General features: G+C 42.3%; 2 protein-coding genes across 2 annotated transcripts; both read right to left on the bottom strand.

Annotated features, from left to right (window-relative positions):
- Positions 1 to 1,257: 1,257 nt before the first annotated feature.
- On the bottom strand, positions 1,258 to 6,719 carry LOC111974929 (sperm flagellar protein 2-like). Its single transcript, XM_024003009.2, has 5 exons — positions 6,521 to 6,719; positions 5,838 to 5,940; positions 5,500 to 5,752; positions 4,754 to 4,924; positions 1,258 to 1,821 (listed from the first exon to the last, which is right to left on the bottom strand). Exons 1-5 carry the CDS (start codon positions 6,576 to 6,578, stop codon positions 1,612 to 1,614), a joined length of 795 nt encoding a protein of 264 aa, XP_023858777.1. The 5' UTR covers positions 6,579 to 6,719; the 3' UTR covers positions 1,258 to 1,611.
- A 327-nt stretch (positions 6,720 to 7,046) lies between these two features.
- LOC111974116 (leukemia inhibitory factor receptor) lies at positions 7,047 to 11,649 on the bottom strand. The gene is made up of 3 exons (XM_024001700.2): positions 11,511 to 11,649; positions 10,949 to 11,015; positions 7,047 to 10,819 (listed from the first exon to the last, which is right to left on the bottom strand). The coding sequence occupies exons 1-3, from the start codon at positions 11,588 to 11,590 to the stop codon at positions 10,163 to 10,165; spliced, it is 804 nt and encodes a 267-aa protein (XP_023857468.1). The 5' UTR covers positions 11,591 to 11,649; the 3' UTR covers positions 7,047 to 10,162.
- Between the last annotated feature and the right edge of the window lie 246 nt (positions 11,650 to 11,895).

The following is an 11,895-nucleotide window of genomic DNA, read 5'->3' on the forward strand; positions in this document are numbered from 1 at the left end:
TCTCACATAGCGATAAACTTGGTTTAACTGGTCTACTTTGGATACATCCGGTGTGGTGTCCATAATAATATTGTTTTTTAAAATGGGGCTTCCTGCATCTCTCCCTGAATGTCACACTTCACTCGCTCGGCTAAGATATAAAATCAGCTCATTTTGGATTTCAGGACTGATATAGTTAACGGATCCTGCGGGGCGTCCTAAAAGTTATTTAACAACTGGGTCGTAAAATTTTCAATTATACTGAGAAACTTCCCACTGTTGGCCTGCCCCAGCTTTTCACGGCGCCCTCTGAACGCCAAATTACATGATGCAAGTGTGCGAGTTACATTAACTATGCACTCCAACACCTGTCGACAGAAATGTGCTGCGTTACGCACGCCTCTCTCCATTTCTGCGTCAATAGTGCCATTGAGCTTCCATTGCTCATATACCAAACAGTCATCCATGTGAATCTGGGATGTCTCATAACATGCTATTTTGGATGTTAGATGGCGCCAATCTCTCACCCCATTCACTCACGCATCAGATAAGAATGGGGAACTCCGATCTCCGAACAAGCAGCAAGGCTCACAATACGCGCAATCTAGCGTGGCCGAATAACACGAGATAATAACACAAGACGCCACGATTCTAGCCTCGCCCTGCTCCTCTTCCTCCCAGGGGATAGCTTGTCCAGCCTGGCTTGTCTGGGTCGTATCCGCCGATACCTGACAACATGTATCCTCCTCTGTCAAAGTTGCTTCTTCTGGCACGATGGAACAGCTTGGCCTTGGTTCACTTGACCCGCTAAAAGCTGCTGCTGGCGGTGATAAACCTACATTCTCTTCTGGTCCTGCTACATTGCTGCACTTAAACTGCATTGACAAAGGAATCTAATTTAACAAATGTTGATACCTCCTKTTCTTTCTCATTTTTTGCCTTCCTCTTTTGGGCTCCACTTTTGTGTTGATACATTGCTGATTTTTAAATCCGTAATTTTCTATTCTCGACTTTCTMAATTTTTTRGCCGTTGTCTCTTGATAGCTARCGCAACTGTTGCTTAAAACAATGACAGAAACAACAACGCTTTGGAGAGTATTTGCACAATGAATCCCAGAATGCATTTCATTACATGATATTGAAACTATTGAATAATATGATTTATTTAGMAAATTAATTCGATTTATTGTCATCAATACACTAAAATATCATGCTGACTTTTGTAGTGGCAAAAAAAACATTTTGTTGGTGAAACCAGCAGTAGGATCATTTATCATATAGGGTAAGTTAAAGAAAGACGTTCCAGTTAAATTTGTAGATGTGATGGACCCGCATCAACAAATAATACTTGAGCATGGTGGGACGGTATTCAAATTACATAGGGTTCCCGCGGCTCCGCAGATCTGGCCCTAGTGCGGTCTACTGAACGGGCTGAAGCTTCCCCAATGAGGCCAAAACATAGYKGAGGTAGGGGRAAGTTACACCTAGACSYTGATCTTKGGTCAGTTTTGCATTTTCYCCACTAATGGTTTGGGGRGGGGGAGCTGATCCTAGATCTGTAGCTAGGGRAAACTTCACCCTGGAGTGTATAATACGTTATATTATCTGTCCCGTCTACTGTCATGTATCCTCTCATTGCCTTACACTCCAAACCCTTTTTACATAGCCTGACACTTTACAATATAGACATTCTTCTTTCACCTGAGCCTCCTGCTTCTTCCGGTTCTGTTGTTGTTTTTCCAGGGCCTTCAATGTCCGGTTGGGCGGGGGTTTGGGAATTTGGATGATGGYGGTCTGAATTCGAGTCATTATCTCATGCTGCTTTCTGCGTGCATGTCGGTGCTGCAAAGACAATATTATGTCAATGTAGTTAATATGCATACTAGCTAGGCATCCACATTGAGTAGCTAAACGTCTCACATCATTCATTCATTCACTTCACTATATGTATGTGACCAGAGCCGTTCAGTATGCAGTAAGCACTGTTTGACATTGGACAGGAGCAGCTTTTCCTTCAGTCTTTTCAATGTCCACAACAACCCCACAATGCAACAATGGAAGTCTGTGATTGGCCAGACCAAAAAGGTTGGCGCTAACCCTGCTCCGGAGCAGGGCCAGGTAGCCCTGGCCTAAGTTTTGTGCTGTCCCACTGTGMAAATGTGAACATTAGCTTAGCTCTGGGCTACAATCTCTCTTAGCCCAGGGCTAAGGAGGCTGTTAGGGATGGAGCAATAATGTATATAAACCCTGGATTGCTGATGCTATGTATTGGCCATTGAGAGGCTTTGAAKCCACCGGTCRGCCATATTGGCAATCCCCAGTAGGAGCAGTCCTCCATAGAAATTAATGTAATTCTACAATGTTTCAGTATTATTATATGTATTATTATACAGTGGCTTGCGAACGCCTTACAACCTGGAATTAAAATAGATTTTTTCTGGGGTTTGTTGTATCATTTGATTTACACAACATGCCTACCACTTTGAAGATGCAAAATATTTTTTATTGTGAAACAAACAAGAAATAGGACCAAAAAAAAGAAAACTTGACCGTGCATAACTATTCACCCCCCCAAAGTCAATACTTTGTAGAGCCACCTGTTGCAGAAATTACAGCTGCAAGTCTCTTGGTGTTTGTCTCTATAAGCTTGGCACATCTAGCCACTGGGATTTTTGCCCATTCTTCAAGGTAAAACTGCTCCAGCTCCTTCAAGATGGATGGGTTCCGCTGGTGTACAGCAATCTTTAAGTCATACCACAGATTCTCAATTGGATTGAGGTCTGGGCTTTGACTAGGCCATTCCAATACATTTAAATGTTTCCCCTTAAACCATTCAAGTGTTGCTTTAGCAATATGCTTAGGGTCATTGTCCTGCTGGAAGGTGAACCTCCGTCCCAGTCTCAAATCTCTGGYAGACTGAAACAGGTTTCCCTCAAGAATTTCCCTGTATTTAGCAGCATCCACCATTCCTTCAATTCTGACCAGTGTCCCTGTCCCTGCCGGTGTGAAACGTCCCCACAGCATGATGCTGCCACCACCATGCTTCACTGTGGGGATGGTGTTCTCAGGGTGATGAGAGGTGTTGGGTTTGCACCAGACATAGTGTTTTCCTTGATGGCCAAAAAGCTCAATTTTAGTCTCATCTGACCAGAGTACCTTCTTCCATATGTTTGGGGAATCTCCCACATGCCTTTTGGCAAACACCAAACGTGTTTGCTTATTTTTTTTCTTTAAGCATTGGCTTTTTTCTGGCCACTCTTTCGTAAAGCCCAGCTCTGCGGACTGTATGGCYTAAAGTGGTCCTATGGACAGATACTCCAGTCTACGCTGTGGAGTTTTGCAGCACCTTCAGGGTTATCTTGGTCTCTTTGTTGCCTCTCTGATTAATGCCCTCCTTGCCTGGTCCSTGAGTTTTGGTGGGCGGCCCTCTCTTGGCAGGTTTGTTGTGGTGCCATATTCTTTCTATTTTTTAATAATGGATTTTATGGTGCTCCGTGGGATGTTCAAAGTTTCGGTATTTTTTTTATAACCCAACCCTGATCTGTACTTCTCCACAACTTTGTCCCTGACCTGTTTGGAGAGCTCCTTAGTCTTCGTAGTGCCCCTTGCTTAGTGGTGTTGCAGACTCTGGGGCCTTTCAGAACAGGTGTATATTTACTGAGATCATGTGACAGGTCATGTGACACTTGGATTGAACACAGGTGAACTTTATTTAACTAATTATGTMATTTATGAAGGTTATTGGTTGCACCAGATCTTATTTAGGGGCTTCATAGCAAAGAGGGGAATACATATGCACGCACCACTTTTCTGTTTTTAATTTAAAACAAATATTAAGTTATTTTAAGTTATTTTTTTCATTTCACTTCACCAATTTGGACTATTTTGTGTATGTCCATTACATGAAATCCAAATAAAAATCGATTTAAATTACAGGTTGTAATGCAACAAAATAGGAAAAACGCCAAGGGGGTGAATACTTTTGCAAGGCACTGTATGTGTTATATTTGAGTATTTTGTTGTTAGTGGGGCAGTAACATTAGCAGGCTCTAAAAAAAAATACTTGAAGGATTAAAAAAAATATATATATTTTCATTTTTATGTTTAGCTCACATAATATAATGTAAAMGTATGCATTAAGGTGTCTGTAATAGAATAAAAGTGTCAAAAACAAATGTAGACATTAATAAATGCATTTCTATAGCTTCCCAAACCTTTTTTAAAAAYGATGGAGGAGTACCAAGATGGCTGCGCTATAATACAGCGCGCCGTCAACCTGGGTTTATACACATCACTGGTTAGGAGGCTGTTAGGATTAGGGTTAGGAGGCTGTTAGCCCAGGGCTAACGAGGCTGTTAGGATTAGGAGGCTGTTAGCCCAGGACTAAGGAGGCTGTTAGGATTAGGGTTAGGAGGCTGTTAGCCCAGGGCTAAGGAGGCTGTTAGCCCAGGGTTAGGAGGCTGTTAGCCCAGGGCTAATGAGGCTGTTAGGATTAGGAGGCTGTTAGCCCAGGACTAAGGAGGCTGTTAGCCCAGGGCTAACGAGGCTGTTAGGATTAGCGTTAGGAGGCTGTTATCCCAGGGCTAAGGAGGCTGTTAGCCCAGGGCTAAGGAGGCTGTTAGGATTAGGGCTAACGAGGCTGTTAGGATTAGGGTTAGGAGGCTGTTAGCAAAGGGCTAACGAGGCTGTTAGGATTAGGGTTAGGAGGCTGTTAGGATTAGGAGGCTGTTAGCCCAGGGCTAAATGTAGTGTGAACATGGATTCTTTCTGATACCTTTTCAATGTCCTGGAGTCTCATCTCTTCCTGCACTTTCTGCCGTCTCTGCTCCTCCACAAAGTGGGCCATGACAGACTTGTCATATATCTCTCGACCTTTGATTTCGTACCTCAGAGCGATTTTTTGGAGTTTCAGATCAGCCTCTCTCTTGACGACTGTCCTCAGGCGCTGGGATAATAAAGACAGATACAATTTTTWWAAATAAAAAACGTATTCTTATTGGTCAAAGGAGAGATTGTGGAAAATATAGACAGTATCTGTCACAAAGGCAGTGGGTCAGATTCAAAGCCACGTCGACACTGGCAAACGTGTACTGTAGGCAAACCTGGTCACAGGCTTGGATAAYGCTGGAGGCCCCTTCGTTCTCCACAGAGTTGGGTAAAGCGGCTCTTAGTTTTCAAATCAAATCACATTTCTTTGCACCCTTTATGTGGAACAACTCACAGAGATCTCTGAAATTAGATGTTCTGGTCATCCTTGGTCAGTTCAGAAAAATAATTAGAGACCTCTATGTTGATAAATGTGTCTGTTTTTCTGAATGTTTTGTAATTTTGTATATTGTATATATGTTTCATGTATTGATGCAGGGCTAATCTGAAAAAGAGACCCTAGTCTCAGTATAACTCAATATAACCCTGTCAAAACAAAGGTTTAATTACAAAAATGACAACGCTAGACCACCCAGGCGACAACAAACAAATGAAGCAGACGTGAGGGGGTTGAGGGAGCCTTATTCCACTTACCTCAGAGTAGATGTCATTCTCAACACGGTGGAGGCAAGCTGTGGCAGCTGGCTGCATAGCCTCCATAGCTGTGCCCGTCAGGCCGGCTTTCCTCTTCTTCTGCAGCAGTATGAAGAGCTGATAAAGCARCCGTGTGGCAGCACCGTGCTGCTCCCGCATCACTGCTTGGGCCATGCTCAGGTCCAAGGAAACTCCGAGCAGTTGCAATGTGGGTTCCATGAGTGTGAAGTTATTCAGCTTTGAGTTTGCAGTGCTAGGAGAGACACATGTTTTGTAACCTAGGCAAAATAAGATATTGGAACATTGTTGATTMAAGAAATATCAACTGATTAACTTACTTGCTCTTTAAGAACAGGTCAAAATCCCCCTGCAGTTGATATTTATGCAGGACCTCTCCAATAAGATAGCCATTTGCAAAATCCTTAGAGATGGACCTGGGGTCTGCAAAAAGACAAGAGTGTAGCATTTAGGACCACCCTAGGCAATAGGCATCTAGGCTACCAACAACTGGAACTCCTATAGCTACACTTGATTTTGAGATGAGCAGGGAAAAAAGCTAACCAACAAACTAGCTTATTAAAGTCACATATTGCAATGTCAATACCCTGCGTTAAGTATTACATTGTTTACWAACAAAAGAGWAAAATAAACTTATATTTGTGCTTTTGRTGRGGTAAGACTGTTGAACTATGCTCACGAGGCATTTCTTAGTTATATTCTTCAAGAATCAATGACTATATATAATTCATTTAAAAGTACGTTTATCCCGGATTTCCCTTTTAATTYATCACTATTGAACAGCAGGAAATATTGCAGACTAACGTTATGGCTTTAATTCTGTTTTTTTTTGTTGCTAACTATAAATACTACACAAYACAATACCCAAAACGTACAATGCAAACCACAAGTTGGACTCATTGCATCAAAATATAATTGTCTACAGGCTGGCTAGATAAGTTGTTAAGTTTAAAGTTAATACATTACCTAGCTACAGTAGCTAACGTTAGCTGTTYACACTTACCAACGGTTTTTGATAGCCGGAGCTCTACGTTAAGCCACCTGCATAATATATCCGACATTTTAACGTTTTCGTTATTGTTGTGTAGCTAAATATTATAATTATWAAACTACATGATAGCTCTTAACTTGTTCTGGCTAGCTAGGGGGGAAATTGACAACAACCACAAGGTGTGCCGTTGCCATAGCGATATACCAACTAAAAGTGGGGTTTGGGGAAAGCAAGCAGGACCTGCCTCTCTTGTGGGTTGTGCTTGTGACTGAATCAGCAGCTCCTTGAGTAATCAGTTTCGTTCACAAAAAATAGCCTGCCAAASCTGCCCTGTAGTGATTGATTGCACCAATAGCAATATGTAGCCATGCATGTAACATACAGGCAAACATTTGCAAAAGGAAGCCAATAAAATGTATAAATTCACAGGTAGAAACGGTGACCTTTGATACATACCTCAGTGTTTCACCCAATTGTACCTTTATGAAATACAATATATATGTCTGAGTTTCTTGTKGTAAAATAATTGACAGTAAGAGAGGTTTACATTTCTTTATTGCCTTAAAAACAGGTTACATTGCAGTGTTAGCACTTAGCAGTGTTTACAAGTAGTGTTCTAATTTTGTTCAGTTGATAATCTTCCTGAAGAAATGTTCAGTGTTTTCCTCCAATAAACCAAGGCTGCTTCCCAAAATGGGACCCTATAGAGTACCACATTGAGTCATAATACCTAGCGGTCAAAACAGGGAAATGGTTCCAAACATTTTTTACACCATTCATTTTTCCCATCGTAGATTTTTAGAAACACTTAAAATAAGGGCTGTGTTTCATGTAGGCTTACCCTTGTGTGATGTTTTGGTAACTGTGTAAATCTCTTTAGGACAAGGTGACTTTTATCAATATAGTCACCCACCCAAAATGAAATGCTAATTAGATGCTAATGTGGCTATCTACAAATGCCATGATGATCTGGACGAGACTGCCGAATCGAGGCAAAGGTAAGAATCKCTGGATTAATCTAATGTTACCTAAATGTAGTAATGAATAAATTGGCTACATTTCTTTAAATGTTAAATTCTGTGAACTGTCTTGTGCAAGTTTTATGGGTATTATGAAACCTCCACTGTGTGTCTCTATCCCTATGTAGAGCAGTGCACTATATAGTGAATTGGGTACCATTTGGGGCATAACCAAACCAAGCATTTTCAGTGTTAAGAATAAGAGCTGCATCATTTTCTGAAAGACATGAGTCAAGCACAATGTCATTATTAGTGTTTACATATTAAGTAGTATATAGTATATATATATCTTCATTATTTTGATGTTGAAGGAAATTCCACTCTAAAATGGTTAATAGCTTATACAACATGCACAAACTTACAGGCAAAACAAGAAGCCATGAGCCATTAGCAGACATCACGATTCCTATCACTATAAATCCCTACAACACAACCCAAGCAAGCTGAAGCTGTCAGTAATTCCATTACAAGGACTGTTTGGACAAATACATATCTTACATCAGAGTGAGTGATATGGCTTCATTCAAACCCTGTAACGTAACAGACCTAACAAGATGGATACATTGTCTGTTGACCGACCCCCCCCCCAAGAAACCTAGACTTCTAGAACTCCAGAACAGAGTCGTGGTGAGACAGAGAAGATAGGAAATACACAATTTACGATATATAAAAAGAAAAATAACTAACTTCCGAGCAAGAGGAAAAGTCCAGAGTTAAACAAAATCAACAAAATGTTAACGCATAGCATTAGGTTAGTCTCTAACACTCTGAAGACAACTTCAGAGGAGCGTGTCTATTAAAACCATTTATTATGGTTAATCTATTAACCTTCCACATATGTCACAGTAGTACTCAAAGCTTTGTTGCTGGAGGTGCTCAGAAAATGGAAGAGTGACATCATGCCAAGCTCCTTGTCAATGGAGCTGTCAAGTGCATAAACAGATCTGGGACCAGGCTACGACAAGATATCAATGTTCGCTGGAAAGTTTGACACCAGCTCCCAGATTGTCCTGTATTCTCTGACAACAACCCAGGAAATACTATACTATAAGGCCCCAGGGGGTGTGGTATATAGCTAATGTACCACGGCTAAGGGCTGTTTTTTTCACAACGCAACGAGGAGTGCCTGGACACAGCCCTTAGCCGTGGTATATTGGCCATATACCACAAACCTCCGAGCTGCCTTATTGCTATTATAAACTGGTTACCAACGTAATTAGAGCAGTTAAAAGTAATGTTTTGTCATAACCTGATATGCCACGGCTTTCAGCCAATCAGCGTTCAGTGCTCGACCCACCCAGTTTATAATACACTATATCCAGATCATCTGGATCTCCCTGAAACACATCAACAGGCACTCACAGCAAATCTACTGCAACCACTGCAACTAGCGATTCAGGCTAACTTAGAACAGCTGTTCTCAAACACCAACAATAACTCCCAAGCCTGTATTTACGTAGTGCATGTGCCTTCACAGTAACAATTCCATAGGCATATGTAGTATGTCTGAATAATGCCAAAAATAGTGTTAATTACTATTTCAAAGTAAAACCGTTGGACAATAATCTATTTTTAAACTGTGCTAGGCTTGGGGTCAATTCCACTTCAATTCAGGAAAGTAAACAGAAAAGTCCAATTCCTTTTCGTTGAAAAGCATTGAGCAAATRTTTAATTGCAATTTGAGTTAACTTCCTGAATTGACTACATTGAAATTGACCCCAAGCCTGCGTTGCACTATTATGGAGGATTACCTCTATATCCATATCCCACTGCATTGGAGGGTAAACTCCAAATCCCATGATGCAAATCTGCATAATGTGTTCAGTTGTTTTGATACCCCATATCTATCTACAAGGCAAAGAAGGTTTGTCGAAACAGGCCAAAATGATTGGAAGCACAACATTTTCAAGGCAACACTTATGTTTGTTTAAACTGTCAAGACGTGATTTGGTAAAGSGCTGTAGAACAATCAACAGTTCAATGGTGGAGGCCCAACATATCTGCAATATATCTAACAATACAACCATGCAAAACACAGAAAAAATTGTGTTATATCTTAGAATGTGCAAGTGAAAAGCGGTGTTTTTCAAATGCATACTTAAAACAATGGGGGGGAACTAACTTATCTTCCACATTTAACACCTTCTGATGCCCCTGGCTTAGAACGAAAACACAAAAAWACACAACAAAATATAACATGATAGTACATTTTTCCATATACTACTAGCTTATTTCAGTGAATATTTGCTATTTCCAGAAAGTTCCAGAGGACAACAATAAGTAATTCAGACCTTTTCATTAATAATGTTAGAATCTAACTGCTAGTATGTGTAGCAGACGTCACGGTGATTTTCAGGGCATATGTTTTAGAAAATGCTGTCAACTTTCTTTGAACAGGAATGCCTTCAACTCTTTCAGTAGCACAAACTGCTCAATCTCCACAAATGCAGTCCAGCAAAACTAGGATTAGTGTAATTAGTGTTCTCTTAAGAGTGTCCATTTGTAGATTCACACCAACATGAGCTTAGAAACATAACATTGAAATGTGTATTGTAACATCAACAAATGCCGGTAGGGAAGGTGAGAGAAGGCAGTGGCGAGAAGGCATGACTCGTCGTCATGACATTGGGCTGCCTCAGGGTTTTCCTGTCAGGAGATTGTGGAACCAGGTGCTTGCTGATGACGGGTGCTCCTTGCCCTCCTCTGAGGTGTCATAAGGGAGCAGGAACTGGGAGGAGGTGACCGAGGTAGGGCTGCCCAGGCAGGCTTGGTCCAAGCCGCCGCCGTCGCCATCAGCCTCGGGAGAGTCCTGTTTCCAGGAGCACTGGGGCTGGTACCCTCCAAAAGAGCCCACAGGGGGCTGAAGTTGCTCCTCAGGGCCAGTTTGGGGCTCCTCGGGGCATGATGCAGACTGCATTTGGGGCCGGTAACTTCCACCGCCAACGCATTGGGATGCATCAGGCTGAGGCTGGAAGTGGGCCACGGGGGCCAGGGAGCAGGCCGAGGTCTGGATGCCGGTGTARGTAACATCGGTGTGTCCTGAGTCCATGGAGCCGGTGGAGGAGGCTGAGGAGTCGGAAGCATGAGGACGACGCTGGGAGGAGGAGCCTTCCTCCACCACCTGGTTGTAGTAGCGAAGCGAGGTGGGCTCGTCGGTGTCGGCCGCCTCGTCGCCTGTACCCTCCTCGTCCTCCTCGGGAACGGTCACTAGAGCCTCCTTGCTGGAGTCCCACACAGAGTCCTCCACGATGTGCACCATGCTGTGGGGCGAGGGCTTCACGTCCAACGTCCCCTGGAAACAAACACATATTAGTCCTGTGCCTGGCATCATGTTTTCCACAAGATGGTGAAGATGGAGAAAGAGAACCCAGTGACTAGAAGGGATTAGGCCACACTGATAGGATAAGAACAGAGAGCTTACCTGTGTTATCCCCCATTCTCCTGGTAGCTTGGGTTCTGGAATCTCAGGGTAGAAGGCCTTCTTCACCCTTTTCATGAAAAACAAAAAACAKAACATTATTCTCTGTTTATAAACTGGGTGGATCGAGASCTGAATGCTGATTTGGCTGAAAGCCGTGGTATATCAGACCGTATACCATGGGTATGACAAAACATTTATTKTTCCTGCTCGGGGGTTTGTGATATGGCCAATATACCACAGCTACGCGCTGTATCCAGGCACTCTGCTTTGCGCCGTGCATAGAWCAGCCCTTAGCCGTGGTATATTGACCATATACCACACCTCCTCGGGCCTTATTGCTTAATTATAACAGACAATCTGGTGTTGGTGATTTAGTTTACTGGCTCCGKGGTGAAGTTTCCTCTAGGTTCAGATATGGGATCAGCTTCCCCTCCCCCAATCCGATGGCTTTATAACCATTAATGGCTGGTAAATGCAAAAGTGACYCAAGATCAGYGTCTCTACGGGCAACTTCAACTTATTCCTTTTGACTCTGCCAAAGCARTGAGAAACACGAGCCTACCATTTCCTCTTCCTGTAGCAAGCGATGGTGATGACGATGAGGAGACAGGTCATGGCGCCCAGAGCAACCAGGATCTCCATGATCAGCCAATAGGCTACAGGAAAGAAAGGGAAATATTAGAGATGCCATGGTGCTGTGCTGGAGAAATATATATATTTTTTTTTACATATCTTTGCATCCTGGTTCAATCGGAGCAGACTAAAACCACTGCCATGAAACTCACAGAATGACTACTACACATACTAGCAGTCAAATACTAACACATTACTTACAGCACTGATCAATTCTAATCCAAGAGTACAACAAACAAATGTGAGAGAACATACTGTAAAACAGTGAGACATAGAAACAGCTATGAGAACATTGACAGAACATACTGTAAAAA

This window comes from Salvelinus sp. IW2-2015, linkage group LG15 (genome assembly GCF_002910315.2).
Source record: "Salvelinus sp. IW2-2015 linkage group LG15, ASM291031v2, whole genome shotgun sequence".
Lineage (NCBI taxonomy): Eukaryota > Metazoa > Chordata > Actinopteri > Salmoniformes > Salmonidae > Salvelinus > Salvelinus sp. IW2-2015.